The sequence below is a fragment of the Dufourea novaeangliae genome, unplaced genomic scaffold (assembly GCF_001272555.1).
Source record: "Dufourea novaeangliae isolate 0120121106 unplaced genomic scaffold, ASM127255v1 scaffold80, whole genome shotgun sequence".
NCBI classification, from domain to species: Eukaryota; Metazoa; Arthropoda; class Insecta; order Hymenoptera; family Halictidae; genus Dufourea; species Dufourea novaeangliae.
In genome coordinates this window covers 606495-624627 of record NW_015373962.1, presented here as the reverse complement: position 1 = coordinate 624627, position 18133 = coordinate 606495, and the positions used below count along the sequence as shown (strand labels likewise).

Below are 18133 nucleotides of genomic sequence, written 5' to 3'. Positions count from 1 at the left end.
ATTTCAAGTTTCTCGAGAAGGTAACCTCAAACGAAAAAGTTCATCTTTTTTTTGACATATGTTTTCTTATACAAGGTGCTCCACATAATTGTCGTCACGAAATTTCAGCACTTCCCTTGAACTTTACGAAAAATCTATTTATTATTTCAATGCTGTCTTAGTTCATTTTAAATTATGCCAAAAAACCTTTTACATATGTTCATGTCAGAGTATTTGGGACAATTTTACCAAGTTTCATGATAATCGGAAGGTGAATCTTTTCGGAAGTACATTCAAATATATTGATTATTTTAGTGTTATATCGGTTAATTTTCAATTACGTCAAAAAACCTTTTACATACGTTCATTTCGGAGTATTTGGGAACATTTCACAAAAGTTTCATGAAAATCGGAGTGTGGACCGTTTCAGAACTGCATCCATTTCTTTGAATAGGATGTCGTTTCGGTTCAACATAGACCGCAGTCCACGTGAAGTGTTAAACAGTCGGTGTTCGAAATAAATAAGGGTGCATCGAACCTGTCCACCACCATTGCGGCGAATTTCCAATCGCTGATGACCTCGTCGCCCTCGTCCGCCTTTTTCATACGATCCGTAATGAATCGGAGTTCTTTAAGGATCGTATGCAATTCCTCCTGCATACCGCTAAGTGGTAACGACGCGGACGTGTCCTCGACGGTCGCTGGTCTCCCTGTGGATATCGGTGTACCGAACGCCGACCTACTGTAATACAAATAAACGAAAATTAATGGTCTGTCTGTGATTATGGCACAAGGTCTGATCAAAAAGTTTCCGTGACATTACGTATAAATTCTTTATTCTTAATCCTAACAATAATTACATAAGATCGCTTTTAAAGCAATCTCCTTCAACACCTACATAGTGTTCACGATATTACTAGTCAGCGTTTTTGTCGCAAATAGTGGGTATTAGAAACAAATGAAATAGGAAAAGGTTTTGCAGTTTTCTTATATCGATTTTTTTATATATCCAGTATTTTTCGTGAAACGGATGTGACGTTCAACTTTTTAAACGGAATGGTGTATATTTTTTTATACCATATGTACTGTTAACGATATCGGTACGGCCCACAGATGTAAATAATTTAAAAAGCAAAATAACGCAAGCACGTGCATTATCTCGGACAACATTAGCAGAGGGCATCAAATATATAATTTGTAGAGCTGAAATGTGCATGCATGCACAAGGAAGTCATATTGAACATCTACCCTAACCTTGTCAATAAAGAATACCTGTAAACTGTAAACATATTGGTACGAAATATTCAAAATATTTCTTTTATTTCTGAATTTGTGACCTTGAATATGATCCTATGGTACATTGCTGAATTCGTTTTGACATACATTCTCAAGTGACTTAAAAAACCATATAACATTCCATTTAAAAAATTAAAGTTCACCTTTGTTTCTCGAAAAATATTGCAAATACACAAACTTAATATACGTTATATTATCTGGGTCATAGAAAACTGCAAAATCTTTTCCTGTTTCAGTTTCTTCTAATACTTAATATATGAGCCAAAAACGCTGTCTAGTAATACTGTGAACACCTTGTATACATATAAACTTGATATCTTTCCTCCCAGTTTTCGATAGCTGCGTGATAATCAGATGCCAGAATCAAGTATAGTTTCTCTTGCGATGTTTAGAACGGGTTGCATAATCTGATAGGAGGTTATTTCACATGTAAATAAAGCCTTTATCGTATGATGCTTCGTCTCTGAAATAATCGAATTCGAAGATCTGCTGGATACACGTGCAACTGAAATAGGATTTGCTTGACAGGTTTGTTCGTTGCATTTCATTTCTACTTATTGTCAGAATGAATACATAACATGTTCGATGAATTTTCAAATTCCATAATCTTTGAAACGAAACGCAATGCGATAAGATTTTCTCACTTTCTAAGATAATCGAATTTGAAAATTCTTCTAACATGTTATGTATTTATGCTGACACTAAGTGGATTCGGAATGTAAGGAACAGACGCGCCAGCCAAGTCCTGTTTCAGTTGCATGCGTATCCAGTGGATTTATAAAATCGATTATATTAGAAACGACATTTTCGATTTATTTTCACTAATCTCCTATTCGGTTGTATCACTTGTCCTAACCCACCTTCTACACGTTAAATTAAATATTGAAAATTTTGTTAGACAACTCGTAGATTATTGAGCAAATTGCATTTGTAATTTCTGAGCGTCCTTTGCATTATCGTGTCCGTGAAATTTGTCATCTGGAACATATTTCGAAATAATTTGAACCTATTGTTCATATTGTATAAAAATCTTAACAGTATACGCATATACATATAGGGTGTCTCAGGTAGGGTAGAACAACAAGGCATGAAGTGATTCAATAAAAAAAAAATAAGTCAAAGAAAGAATACAATTTTTTCGGATGATGTTTCGTTTCCGAGATAAATTTGAAAATTTGTTGGATACGCGGGCAACAGGCATAGGATTTGAGTAACGCGTCTGTTCAGTGAAGACCGTTTCTACTTATCGCCAGCACGAATACACGTGATTTAGATGAATTACCATACCAAATTATTTCGAAAACGAAAGCTGAAACAAAAAAATATTTATTCTTTTTTCTCGACTTATTCTTTTTTATAAAATTACCTCCTTCTCGCTTGTACTACCCGACCTGTGACACCTTGTATTAGTTGTACAGGGTTCGGCCGAATAGTATGTAAAAGTGGGCACCACGTGATTCATTATGAAAAAATAAGAGAAAAATTTGCAGTAAAACTTTGATGTTCTCGGCTTAGTTTTTGAGAAAACCAACTTTGAATATGTACTGGATACGCGTGCAATTGCATAGGACTTGGCTAGCGCGTCTGGTCATTGCTTTCCGTGTCTACTTACTACCATGACAAATACACGCGTTTCAGATTAATTTGAAACTTCGAATCACAAAATTTTATTGTATATTTTTGGTTTATTTTTGGTAAATAAATTTCTATTTTATCTCCGTTTCTCTGAATTATATTAATCCACAAAAGTATATCACTGCATGAACATCTACGATCTGCACATCACATTTCTAGACATGGTTTTATGTAGAATGCATTGTGGATCGAGAATTGTGCGCGCTGAATTACATTATCATTCCAGCTATGTTGATTCGAAATCGTGCATGGGTAGCGCCTCTGCTCACTTTCAGCGCATTTACATATCCACGATGTCGAGGTGGAACTCATTATTCGACTGGTCACGATGATCTAAATAATTATACGAATAAATAAATTTCAGGCTTTATTACAAGGGTTCCTGTTTGTTTTAACTGTAAATTCGCGATACAACTTGAATTATTTAAATTTACCTTATAGTTTCTATGATTTTTATAGACATTTCTTAACCCTTTAAGCGGGAAAAGAATTTTCGCGTTGTGGAGTATTCGACTATAAAAAGCTGAACGCAAAATTCCAATTTTCCAACTTAATTGAAACAAAAAGAGTGATTTTTTTCTTCCATTATTATTAAAATTAATTGACACGACGGCCATTTTTATGATGTTAAATTGTATACAAAAGTATAAGCCAACGCGTATATACATATACATATATTCGCTCTTCCCACTTGAGAGGTCAATCATAATACTAGAAAAAGGTTTTCACAGATCATTGTGCTCTTAAACAACTGATTTTCATTTAAATGAACGAGTACTTATTGTTAGCCTCACAAAGAATATTATTGTACTACAATTATGTAAAGTAACAACTAGTATTATGTTATCTGAGAGAGTCGTTTCTTCAGTGACCTATTCACAATTTTGTTGGCATTTCAATGTTGTAAGGAAAATTAAAAGGAAGATATTGAATTGAACGAATTAATAATAAATCTCACAAAATTTGTAAACCTCTTGTATTATTACATCATCCTTTGCATTTCTAACGTCAAAAGATACTGACGAGCAAAGAACGAAATAGTGGTTCTGCTATAGCATGACTTCTACTTTATTTTCTCGGAGCTAAAGTGAAAGGTAAACAAAAGAAGAACAGCAACTGCTGGCGGTTACTTCAATAGTCTTTGTTTCTAACCGAACAATACAGGTTTAGCTGCTACATTGTAAATAAAATATTTGCCCGTGCAGTATTTTTCTTCAATGTTACGGCGTATTGCCTACATTCGCGGCGGAAAGTTCTGTGATATGATTTCGAAAATAATTGAAGAACGTTGGACGAAGTCTGGAAACTCGAAGAGGAATTTTAAAAAGTTATGTTACCTTATGTATCCGGAAGGAGGATTCGCTGCGCTATTTCTATGACGAAAGTCATCGTCGATGTCTAAAACGTTTGCCAGCAAACTTTTGCTACTTCTTTCCTGCAGCTCCATGTCCTTCATCCGGTTGCTCATAAGAATATTTTTCTTCGTGATCTTCTTTCCCGGACGACTCATACGCAGCAAGCATGGCAGCCATCGTAAAAACAATGTTTTTATCTATATGCAAGACAAACAAGAAAACGATTTAAACTAGCATGTAATTACGACGTGTATTCTTAATAGTCTGTTACCCAATTCCTATAACTTCTTGAATTGTACTATATTTCCTTTTGGAACGTGTACAACAAACGATTTTCTTCTTTCTCTTTGTTCTAAAATAAAATCTTTGAACATTAAGAGTACGACAAGAAAAAAAGTAGTAAGTATTTCAACTCGTCTCAAGGGAATAATAAATTCAAGTAATCGATGTTCCAATAAATGTTCGTTTCCTTAACATGTCAAAGATTTATCTAAAAGAGACTTGAGTGACTTTGGCTTTTTAAAAAAAGAAAACGATCACCAACTGTTTTTTCTTTTATTGCTCGCTTCAAACAGACAGAATGTTGTTTGTAAAAGTTTCTGTTACATGAAATTTTACGACAATTTCATATACAGGGTGTAACAAAAATGTTGTAGGTTCCTGAAATGGCTCACTCATGAGGTGATTAGGAACAAATTTTTCCTTAGCAAAAATGTTATCCGAGGCTTTAACAGACTCGCGCGTCAACAAAGCGTCGGATAACATTTTTGTTAAAGAAGAACTTGTTCCAAATCACCTTACGAGTGACCCATTTCAGGGACCTACAACACTTTTGTTACACCCTGTATACACGACATTATTACTTATTCCTAGGCTGTGGATGTATTCACAAATTCACATTTTCCATAGAGTAACTTCAAAAATATAAAATAAAATAGAGATTCACATGTTTCTTTTTCCACTTCGTCTACATCCTATCCGATTTCTCAAATGTTAAAGAAGAATTTCCTTACGATTCAGTCAAACCTTTTCTTTTCTGTGTTTCAGGTATTCATTTGTACCGCAGCGAATGCATAAAATTTTGCAGTCTACTTATTGCATTATGTAGCGAACATTGTGTTCGGAAATTTCCTAAGTCCTAAGTTCGGAAGTTTCCTTCTAGTGGCCGAATCTTCTTAAAGAAATCTGTATCGCGGCACACTTTGCTGTTTTCTTTTTTACTACGTTTTACACGAAGTTAGGTCTCTTACGGGGCTCACTTCCATCCGAACGTAATGGCACTGAAAACTACCACGGGGAATTTTTGCGTAGCTGCAGGATTCTCTCGTCTTTGCTTCAAGTACGTTTCTTCTTGGTTTATGAAACTTCCGGTAATCAACGGTGAAGAGGAAGTGCCAACGCCTCGGAGGCGCTTTAAACTTTCAACGGCTGAAGCACTGTCTTTAACGGCCGTAGTGGCCACCGCGGATAAGGCCGGGGTTTTATGAACAGAAACACGAGCTATTCTTTTCCGTATCCGGCTGGTGAGAATCCCCTTCGCGTTCCTTTTTCAAATGAAACAAATTTCAGAAGCTTGAAAACTCGATTCGGTGGGAATTCTTCCGGATTTTTTATTTGAAATTAAGCTATCCAAAAGGATTTTGTCCTCAGTAAATGCAATATGTAATTAAATGCATCGATATTGTTTCTACAAAGCACATATTTGATTATTTAAATGCGTAATTATTATTTTCAATTAGTTCCTAAACAACAGACTATATTTTACAGGTTGTCTCGGCTATCGTAAGACCGAACACCTAAATATTTCCTTTATTTTTAATAATGTTAAAGGTCACCATAAGTTAGACATACTTGAACGCACCTTAACACATGATACAAGATTTCTGGCGAAAAATACCATTGAACCTGATAAAATTCGAAGATTGAATGACCGTAAAAAATTGTTCTATATACGATACTTCTCATTTGAAACCATTCAAACTGCGTTTGAAACATTTTTCATGTCATTGAAAATAAAGGTGATATTTAGGTGTTCGGTCTTAGCTGAGACACCCTCTATATTACAATATAATTTTGGTACGAAAGTATTTTCAATTATTTTGTTTTAAGGTGGCTCACGCAAAATTTTAATAATTATAAATTTAGTCAAAAATGTATCAGAACATTCTTAAAAGCTTCAACTTTCAATTGCTACCAAAAGATCGCAAGGTCAACGATAAAATTGTTGAAAAAGAAATGTTATAAAACTATCTTTTTAACACGAGCTTTATGGAACTATAGTTTATACTGAGAAGTTAATTACTTCTTATTTAGTTGCAGAAAATTATATTTTCATAAAAAATTAAGTGGGTATAGATTCTTTTACAGAGATTATGGAGGCACGGAAAAAAAGATATGTTAATGATCAAATAAAACTAAAAATTAAAATCAAATTATGCAAACTTATGTTTCAATGCGTTTGTTAGTATTTTATGAGCGCCAACGTCACTTGTTTTCTTTTGGTTTGTTCGACGAACTTTCCAATTTTTTCTTAAAAATTAAGAGAAAAAAATGTTTGTCCTTTCCACTGATTTGTAAATCTTTTTTTCATTTCAATATTTTGAAGTAGTTTAAAATATTAATCATTTAAACTAAATTGGTAGAATTAATGAAAAGTATAAAGCCCCATATGGAACCTCAGCTAAATACGATACCACACGTGTGAGCTACCTTAAGATGCGGGAAACCTTATCTCCATTTACCCGATTCTCTTTGCGAACATAGGAGAAAGAAAGAAACAGGGTGCTAGTAAATATGTATATTACAGCTGAGCGTAGATGATGGTTGAGGAATCTGTAGACCAGAGTGAAAAAGTAAATCTGGGAAAATTTTGTTGAGGAACGTTTCGTGAATAGAAAGAGGGTACTTGAAAGGAGAGAAAAAGTATAGCCCTGATCCGCTCTTTGTCTACCTTTTGCTTGACAATGTACTGCAGAACCATCATTTGCGTTCGGTCTAAAGATAACATTATAATATCGACACAAAACGTTAAATAAAGGGGGAACTATCCTTTTAACAAGCGGAAAGCATACTTGAATTGGAAACACGGTACAGGACTGCAGACGTTTACACACATTCCTGTTTCTGAAAAGTATTCCGCGGAAGTCCGAATCAAAGAAAAATTTGTTTCATCGATTAACACATTCGCCGTCAGGTGTATTTCACTTCTTTTGTGTCTTTACCACTGTGAGTTTCCATTTAAATAATATGCAGTAAATAATCAATAAAAATGAGATTTTTTTGACACTAGTTTACACGGATCGATCTAATAGTCACAAACGTGTTAAGATGATACGCCACCTTAGGATGGCTAAAAATAACTAAAGTTTGGGAATTTCTTCTAGTTTTCAGAGGGCATAAATATAGCTTTTAGCTAAATTCTGCAATTATTCGCTGATTCCGAAACCTTTTCTAGTAGAACATTGCTTGTTGGACGCTATCGCAGGCAAGAACTGACTTCATCTCCAGGGTGTTTGTGCGAACATTGTATAGTCCTTTATTTCCTAAACTATTTGAAATACGAGGAAACTGTGCACATAAAATTGAATGGCACAAGAGGGCTAATTAACAGGTTACGACGTATTTGTTTTAAACTTTATTATTTTAAGTGATATCAAGGTCAGGTTTGATTTTGTAAATGGAATTATAATTTTTTTTTTTAGGTCACTTCATAATATGTTTCAAGTCGATTTCAGCAATCTTTAACGTATATACCATTTCTTAAATAATTTTCAATATACATACTGCACTTTTAAATTTACTGATTTTTAGCGGAAGAAAACCTGTTCGAATAGGAAGCACCGGAGGTGGTCTTGTTAGCGTCTCAAGTGCCACGTAAATCAATACATTTCTCAGTGCAGTATTTCAAAAATAGTATATGTATACATTAAGCTTAATGAATTTGTCTGGAAATGCACTATCAAGTAATCTGAAGAAAAATATATAATTCTATTTAGAAAACCAAACCTGATCTTTATATCTCTTAAAATAATAACGTTAAAGAAAATTCGCCATGGCCAGTTAATTAGCCCCACTTTGCTATTCAGCTTTATACATATAGACAGTTTTCTCGTGTTTCAAATAGTTTAAGAAATAACCGACTGCGTGCTGTTAGCTCGGACAATCCCTATGAACAAGGATAAATTACTTATAATGTAGCGCAAAATTTTGTGATAAATTTTAATGTTCATAAAAATGGCGCCAGTTTGTAACAGACAAACCTCTTTAAAATAAAATTGAATTTTAAAGTTTTTACTAAAACATTAAATAATACAGATATCAAAAAAATTCTAGGCCATACTATAGGTAATATATTCTTATATAGAAATAAAAGCGTATATTTTTATTTCGAACTTTCCAGTCTGTTCGCAATGGCGCCCGGTAATTGATGTTCTAGCAGACGAGGTTTTGGAATCAGCGAATAACGCCAACAATTTGTAACATTTTTACTTTCTTAATATTGGCGAATAAAGCTGCTGGTTACATTCATATCCCCTGAAAACGTGAAAGTAATCATTTAGTAATTACCTATGAAGAACATGTCCAAAATTTACCTGTCTTCAGTCGCCCCAGGGTGGTGTCTACCCCCAACGAACAACAGTGTTAGTCTTACACCAGAGTCTACTGTTCGCTACGCGCTCTATTATCAAATTTTACAGGAGCAATTAATTACCTTTTGTAGGAGTATACAATTAGTGAACCATGTTGGCCACCAATGACCGCATGGCAAAGGTTGGTACGTTTGAACTAAAACAAAACACAAGAATCTTTCATTTACTAGAAGAGTGCTGGGTAAGTACGTAGGATTTTTGAAGACTGTTGAGTTTTGTAAAGATAATGAGCATTTGAAGTAAAACAATCGATTTTGGCCAAAAACTTTTATGCAAGAACGTCTGTAAAAAAGAACGTTATTGAGATACCGAAAAAATCGTACGTATATTCCCAGCAAATTTCTTTTAAAAAATTAAAAGTTCCTGTTGTGTTTTGTTTTAGTTCAACCCTAGCGATCGTGATCGCCGCTATCGCGGAAACAGCCGGTTAAAAACGTGCTTAACAGAATTTGCACCAGCACCACAATTTTGTATGAAAAAAAATATTTTTATATATTTGAACATTATATATGTTACAGGCTTCACAATTGATTTCCAGTTTACTTTATTGTATTCCCAGCAAAAATTCACTTTACCTATGATTTTTAAGCGGTCAGGGTGGACTGGCGCCTTATGTTAAATAAAACAAAACAAGTTAAAAATTGTCGCTGGCTTGAATTAAATTTGTTTGATTACAGCGCGTTTTACGGACACGCGTGATTCCTGAACGCATAAAATCCGTAGTCTACATATTAGATTTGATGGAATTTCTTACCCATTGCGGCATTACGTATCTATCCGGCGACCTGTGATGAAAGTTGAGCACCATCACCGTCAGAACTACGCTGCTCGCCACCATGAACATGATGCAATTGAAGTACGACCCTGAATTCGGGGTGTTCCCGAAGATCCCCCGAAGAAAGAAACACAGAAATGAGGCGATTAGTCACGGTAATGGATTGGGGATCCGCTCAATTAGTCGGTAAGAATGAATGAAAGACAGCGGGATATCACGGGGACTTAAAAGAGACTGTACATTCGCAATTATCGTTAAACACCCCCGTATTCTATTCAGAGTTTCACCCCAGGTGATCTTTTGTTCGTTCTTACCGACTACGCTCGTTTCCCATTCACACCGAAATGAAGAATCGTGAAATACAATCTTCACACTCGCGCAGCATTCGTATTGACAAAATAGCAGACACACATAACAACTTGGCTTTCTGTCACATCAGTCACAGAATTCTACACACACATACTCTACACAGTTATAAAATAAGAGATTTACGAGGATTTCGACGTGAAGTTTGATTAAAGGTAGAAATTTTTCAGAAAGCTAACCGTAGAAATTATTAAGGAATTGTATTCTTGCACAATTTATGTAGCTCTGTGTAGCTGAAAATTTTTATCTCGTGAATTACGTTCACAAATTTTATAACACGTTTGCATCTGTAAGATACGAATAGTTAAGGGCTTTTATAGCGTCTGAAAAATTAGTATCTATGCTAAGTAGTTCTTGAATCGAACGATTTCTTTGTAAAATCGATATACACTGTATATGTATATATAATCTGAAATGACTTTGAGAAGCGTGTATTTGTACAAATCATCCGCAGTCAAAGTGTTACTCTCTAAGAATCTTCGGGTAAAAAGTTCAGACTCGACGTCCTATCGATTCTTATTTGTCAGAATAAACGATTCCATAAAATCTCTTTACTCATTCGAGGATTTCGTGTGATACCAAACAACTGTGTTTCGACTGATGTGACCGATTCTACGTTCAGCGAGTAGAACACCGATTTAGTCGAAAAACTGAAGGTATGCAGGGTGTTAATAAAAATCTGGGTCAGTTTCACAAGGAGGATTGTACATGATAAACTAACAAGTAGTGTAAGAGGAACATCAAGAATAACGAAATTACGTTTGAAGCTTCGTTTCCGAATTATTAATTGCTGAACATATGGGGCGCAATACGCGTAAAATACGTCTGAACGGTTATTCTATTTGAGAGGCACGTTTTTCAACTGCTTCACGAGTTGGTTTCATTCATTTCGTTTTATTTCATTCCTTAATTTTACTATGTCATCGGTCGAGCCTGTGTACCAGCTGCGAATCGGCTGTTCAAGTAGTACAACCCATCTCATCGACCGCATTTGACTCGTGTTTTGTCCATATTTTCAGTAATTAATAACTCGAAAACAAAGCCTCGGACGCGATTTCGTCATTTTAGATTTTCGTTTTACTAGGGAACTTCGGTGTTCCGAAAATTCTGATTTTTTTTTAAAACTCCACATGTTTGTAGGAGCTCGCAATAGAAGTATCGGGAAATTTGTCGTTTTTGCTGATATTCGTTTCTTCAGGAAGAAACCATCCCTTAAATATAACGTGTTTTCCTATTCTCCTGTAGGTACCTATATCTTGACAACTATAGTAGATACCAAAACACTGCGAATCAAAATTTAATGACTTCTTATGCTCTCTAAATTTGTGCGATAAGACTGTTAAACATTTGTCGCTTAAATAATCAAATAAATAAACAAATTTTTCACAATTTCATCTACAGTTTTATAAAGAATATAAAGCCATTAATATTATCATTCTAACACTTTTTTTTATAACTAAGATACTGTTCAAGCTATACAGGAAAATACGAAAACACACACGTTAAGGGGTGGTTTCACCTGGAAGGACTAAGAGTATCAACAAGAATGAAAAATTACCCGTTGTTCCCATTCATGTTCCCTACAAACCCCACAGATTAAACAAAAAAGTCGGAATGTTCGGGGTATGGAATTTGTTACTTAGAATCCATCCCATGAATGTGTCCCGCATTTTCATTAACACCTTGCAGGGTCTCCCAAAATAGCTTTGACTCCCGGAAATGAGGGGTTCTTGGGATGATTTAAAACAACTTTTTCCTTAGCGAAACTGGAAGCCGGCTGAGCTCTGATTGATCAGGGTTTTTTCGTTAATATCTCGTTAACAAAGCCTTGGATAGCTAACATTTTCGCTAAGAAAAAGTTGTTTTACATCATCCCAGGAACCGCTCATTTCCGGGAGTGAAAACTATTTTGGGACGGACACCCAGTATTCATCCCTCTGTGTACCAATTATTCGGGTAAAATGATATTCCGTTATACAGGGTACAAGAATTTCCGTAGCGTGTCGACAATCAGCAGTCGGGTAATTAAGGTCTGCATAATTAGTGTCCGAGTAATCGATGTTCTTCCGCAACACGTGTACTACACATCCACGCTCACGTCGATGTTCGAGCGACGCTATAGGGGATGGGGGTTCATGCAAGAAAGGGTACGGGTGGCCTAGAGAATAAGGTGGCCTGGCCCTCTCGTTCTTGGACCTCTCGTTCTCGTAGCTCGCGACTACGGTTGAGAAATGCACGCATACACACACACACACACACAGGACAGCATACACACACGCGCGCACGCACACATGTTTCACGATTATTTCTTCGCGCATTTATTCGACGCCACCGCGAGGCCGCGTTTCAGTCGATTCATTGCGGGATCGTTCCTTGTTACAGCGTAGGGTACATAGCCGTCGAGATAAAGAAATAGAAAGAAATTAGACGGCGGGAAGAACGAAAAGAAAGATCGTAAAAAAGCGCAAGGTGTACAACTCGGTCGTAGCAGCTAGGTGAAAGACCACATCGAGCTAGCCTCGGTGCGGGTAACGAAAACAGAGGAAGCGTACAACGTACTTTGCATGCTCGTGTACACGTCACGGGAAAAACGAAATATTTCATTCGGTGTTATTTCGATTTTAGGTTCCATCGTGGGCTCGCTGAGACCATCGAGAAAACTTGTTACAGCGCCCTCTTGCGCGGTTTCATGAGCATTTCTTGGGAGTTTTACGATGTTCCCAATTACGTGCACGAATTTCTAGATTTATTTTCCTTTGAATCTTTGTATGCTTTTGTTATGCAATATTCGTAAGACCGCGTGTGCGACAATTTTTCTCTCCACATTTCTCAATATCTCCCCTCCCTCTCCCCTTCTCTGTTCAAGTTAACGCATAGCTTCTTAAGCGGTTAAATATTCGCCGACGAATAACAAGCAATACGATCACGAAGATTTTTGTATGTTTACAAGAAATCGAAGGCGATTCTCTAACATTCTTCATCGTTTTCTGAGGGAAAAGAACAAGGCGAAAGATGTTTTAACTTCAAGATAGAAGGTGATTCTGGCAACTGTGTCAGGCTGTAGCTCTGTTTCAAGTGAAGTTAGAAAAAAATCGTAGAGGAAAAATTTGCATCATGTAATTAGCTTCATTATCCGATTGTATAATTTTGTTCATATTGCAATTGAATTTTTTTTCAATAGAACACAACTTTTTCTGCATAAATTTATTTCCTCGTGTCATTCGGCGTAGTAATGTCATTGGGAACGTAATGCTTTACTAGATATTTTATTATTTTTCGAAAACTTAGAGCAATTGGTTAAATCTTTCACCATCTAAACATTTTTTAATAAGTTCCTTTACATTGTTCAGCTGTTCAGTATTCATGTTTAAACAATTACTTTTAATTCTTTCCGTTAAATCATTTTTTAAGCATGAGGTTTTGAATACAGCATATTTTTTTTTAGAAAACCCCACGAAAAAATCAAAAGAATTCAAAAGCAGGCAAACATGGTGACCAAGACGTTGGATCGAGGGTGCCAAACCATTTTTTGTTTCAATGTTAAGCAACGCAAACAGTATGTAAGGACAAGAGAATTATGGTAACCTTGTGTCTAAATATGTCTGTAAGTACGATGTTAGTAATTGCGATTCAACGCAAAGTATTGTGTATTCATTGACCTTGCCTTACACTTTTTATAGGAAGAATATCACGAAGAATCAATTGATATAAAAAAAAATCAGCGTTCTATTTAAAAAAAGCAGCGCAATTGCATTTTGCAAATACACCGACACACCTGCGAACAAAATAATGGAGTCGCATGATAGAGATTGTTAAACAGTGTAAAATTTTCCTCTACGATTTATTTCTAACTTTAATTGGAACAGAGCTATAATCCTGGTCCAGTTACTAGAATCATCATGTATACCATCAGTTAAATTTACTTTTCAATATTCGTACGCTAAAAGTGACTTTTCAACATTCGCACGCACATTTGGCCGTGGCACGAAACGTTAAGGGCCGTCTTTGAGAACGGGTCTCCTCGAATTTGCTGCAGCGAGGTGCAAACACAGACGGTGATTCGGCAGGGACGCGTTTAACACATTGGCATGCAGCTACGGAATGCAATTACGACCAGGATGCGTCGTGCGTATCAAGCCACAGATATTGTTACACGTAGTATCTATGCAGCATGCGTATCAAGAGAAGCGTAGAATTTATATACATATATAGAAAGGTACCAAGCTGCTGGCAGGCTAATAATCGCAGTAAATTGTGCCATACATGTTTTCTCGCCGAGGAAAGCGTTGTGTACTCATTGATGCAGGTACGCGACAGACTTACTGGAAAAGTTGTATACTATATCCTCGATCAACAGCATTCTATAGTCGATGTGGTTGTCTGAAGAGTTATCAGTATGGTATAGTTTATCAGTATTTGGTATAGTTGTTATCGTGTACAGACGAAAAGATTTTCGTTTTGCATGCTGCTTCTTTCGATGACGTTGAAGAATATTTCGTGTTAGTGTTGCTAAGAGATCGATAGCGATGACTGAAATTGTTTTCAACAAGAATATTGTCGTTTTAAAGTAACGGTCATAGATTTGCGAATCTGTTGATATTCGTGTAAGAATCAGGATAATCATGAGTATTACGGTGAATGATCAAAATCGATCGTTAATCCGTAAGGCTGTGATTTATAAAAAAGAAAACTTTATGTTACTGTATGTATTCATGTTTATTACCTTATTCGTTAGAGGTGTGAAATCGTATTTTACAGTTAACGAAAAGAGTGCGACGTTATTTTACAACGATTTAATAGAACCTAGGGACTCAGTAGTGTTGTAAGTTCTCAACTTTGATATACACGGTCTGTCCCAAAAGTATCAAAACCGAAATTAAAACAACTGGTTTTCCGTAAAACAGTCATAACCTTTATCATCAGATATTCATAGAAGTTTGATTTTAAAGAGAATTCTTCACAATAATTATAGAATCTCTGGAATTAACTTTGATAATTCGTCTTCAAGATGCAGAAATGATGACTGTCGAAACTTTTCGCTTCTCGAGTCATGAGTTTACACCGTTTGATCTCAAAAGGTATCCAATAGTTTGATTATCCACTATGTTCGTCTAATTAAATTACATCGAACGAATTCCTATTACCCAAATTGGAAACGAAGGCGAAGAATTGATTACCCAAAATCATATTGACATTCATAGGACTTCGACGATTACTTTCTGCGCTATCTTGGAAAGAATTATCTGAACTGTTTCCAGTGTTTATATAATTATCGTAAATAATATAACACTTCAGAAGGAAACTCCTTCTAATAATTGCTGAGAATAAGCGTGAACATCGTATGAAAAAATTGTTGTTTTAACTTGAATTCGGAATATTTTGGAACAAATTATGTATCATCATAGAATCTATAAATTTTTGTAAAATAATATCTTCCAACTTCGTTATTTGTAAGAAATGGTCTCATATTTTTATCATGTAGATTTTTTTTATATATTGACATGTACGGTATCTTTCGTTTATTACAGTGAGTAAAAGAAGTATTCGTACATCCTTTAAAACAGAACAACTCTTTGAAAATTGGACCAAGTGACTTGAGTTTCTTTGTAAACTTAGAAGGATTAGTGTACTAAATGATGTGTTAACAAAATGTTGAAAAAAGTTGCAATTGAGAATCGCAAAGAAAATAGTAAAGATCGCTTTTTGCGACTTTTTTATCTGAGATTGTAATGAAAATTTAACAAATACATTGCTTAGATTTATGTTAGTTACATGCATGCTGATAATTTCATCGAAATCGGTGAACGTTATTATGAGATACAAACGGTTAAAAATGTTGAAAATCGCAGTTATCTAAAGATTCTTACATCTTTCGATGCCTGTTACTCGTTTCTGTATTAACCGATTTCAATATTAGTTGCAGCATATTTATAACTGACATAAATCTTCGAAATGTATTTATTAAATGTTCATTACAGTCTCAGACAAAAAAGTTGTAAAAAACGACATTTATCTTTTTCTTCGACTTTCCGAAAAGTCGTAAATTTTTCAAAATTTTTTAACACATCATTTAGTAAACAAATCCTTCTAACTTCACAAAGCAACTCAAGTCATTTGGTCCAATTTTGAAAGAGTTGTTCTGTTTTAAAGGGTGTACGAATACTTTTTTTATCCACTGTATATAATCTTATTTCCGAAGTAAGTCTTCTGACATCCCAGGAACACTATAAGTAGTTTAAAGTAAACAATTGAAGTATAGAAATCTCCGTATAATGTTCCCTTCTTTATATTACTAATTTCTTTGATACGCTTCACTCCTACTTCTACAAAAACATTCATTTCTCATACCGTCAAAGTTCAATAATATTTATAAACAAACGATACGTAAATGTTTTCAGAATTTTTAATTCTTTTTTAATTCACTCTTACTACAAACTTTCAAGAGTTTCAAGGAGTGCTTAGTGCAATTAAGAATATAACTATTCTTAGTACTATTAATAATATTCCAACTTATAGCTTTCTACCTATTCGATGTCTACACATCTGTCCATAAATCATCGGACACATATATGTCGGTAAGTATTATATGAGATAAGAAATCACATGAATCATGAAAGAAAGAAATTCTTATTAATTCCACACCTCGCAGAGAATATGCGAGTTATGTTGTGTGTCGTGAACAATCCTAAATTTCTTGTATATAAGAATTTTCATGTCGTTTATAAACGTACGTTAGTACGATATAGATTATTGTGAGTACTTATCTGTTTAGATGCTATAGATAGAATATAGAATATATGTAGATTATCCGCGGTTAAGGGGCAACGCCACGAAGATAGGCCAAAGCTGATAGAGGATAACTTTGGAGGTGATTTTAAAGAAATTTATGAATGAAAATGTAACATTATAACCTTATAGATGCTTCTCTAGTATTTAGTGCGTGGATGACAAAACTGTTTCTTCTTTTTTGTTCTCGGTCCAATGGTGTGGACGTGAAGTATTCCACTGCAGAATGATCCAAATGGAATATACGTACCGGTCGTGCGGCTACCACGTCGTTATTTTTTATTTAAAAATTCTAAACTTTTTTTTCTATTTTATACACATATCCTAAGGATCTTATATTACATTTTTAATACAGTTCAAAAAATTTCTTTAAAATCACCTCCAAAGTTATCCTATCATATTTGCCTATTATCGTGGTGTTACCCTGTAAGGCTTAAGGAGCAAGCCTTTAGAGGTAACGTAAACCTGCAATGGAATACACAACTGTTCTGGCAATTTGTCAAAAATAAGGCAACATTGGACGAGCTCGATAGAGAAAAGCTAGCAAGGAAAAACGAACGTCTGGTCTACGTTTACGCTTATTTTACTGCGTAAAAAGTAAAACGAAACAATTCCTTCTTTCTGATACAACCAAGTATCCGACGACTTACATTGTATATAATATACATTCTACGTAAAGATATCTTCGATTTCTCTTTTTTGTTGATTACAGTGCCCCCGTTTCTTCCATTGCGTCGACCACCGAAAATTCTTGATAATGCAAATCCATTGTCACGAGTAGGTGTCTGGTCGCGATCACGCGGGAATCAGAAGAACGGACAGAGATTCAGGGTTGAACGCGTCGTTTCGATCGAGAATAAAAAGGAATAGAAATTTGGGTAATCTCGGGGATAGCGCGGCGCGAGTCGAAGAAGCAGCATTAAATGGGTCCACTTTCAATCTGCGAGTTATCTTCGTGGTCGCGTTTAACAACTCCATAAAGGCCGGGTAAGCGTCGCTGGCGTGATTAATCGTTGTATACGAAAGCGGTTCCGCACCTTTGCCGTTCTCTTTATCACAGAATTTTAAAATAAACGCTTAGATACACAAGGTGTTAATAAAAATGTGGGACATTTTCAAAGGGTGGTTTCCACATGCTAAATTACCAGAGAAAGGAGACCTCAACTGTCCAACTTCGATTTTAATAGGGTTTTATAAGATAATAGTATACAAGTTTCTAATGATATATATGAAGTATTAGTTTTAGAAACTCGACACGTGTAAAGATACAAAAACAATTAAAGTTGCGAATC

The 18133-nt window shown here is 35.3% G+C and overlaps 1 protein-coding gene across 1 annotated transcript; it reads right to left on the bottom strand.

The window, feature by feature from the left end:
• Positions 1-447: 447 nt before the first annotated feature.
• Positions 448-9758, bottom strand: LOC107186653 (acetylcholine receptor subunit alpha-type acr-16-like). Its single transcript, XM_015574575.1, has 3 exons — positions 9669-9758; positions 4248-4462; positions 448-721 (listed from the first exon to the last, which is right to left on the bottom strand). Exons 1-3 carry the CDS (start codon positions 9756-9758, stop codon positions 448-450), a joined length of 579 nt encoding a protein of 192 aa, XP_015430061.1.
• Positions 9759-18133: the final 8375 nt, after the last annotated feature.

What these genes read in the sequence shown, in the direction of transcription:
- LOC107186653 (XM_015574575.1), bottom strand. Translation starts at nt 9,758, where the DNA reads ATGTTCATGGTGGCGAGCAGCGTAGTTCTGACGGTGATGGTGCTCAAC. An exon ending in GATACGTAATGCCGCAATGG is followed by an intron (nt 4,463 to 9,668) that starts GTAAGAAATTCC and finishes TCTTGCATATAG; the next exon opens with ATAAAAACATTGTTTTTACG. An exon ending in CCTCCTTCCGGATACATAAG is followed by an intron (nt 722 to 4,247) that starts GTAACATAACTT and finishes TTTGTATTACAG; the next exon opens with TAGGTCGGCGTTCGGTACAC.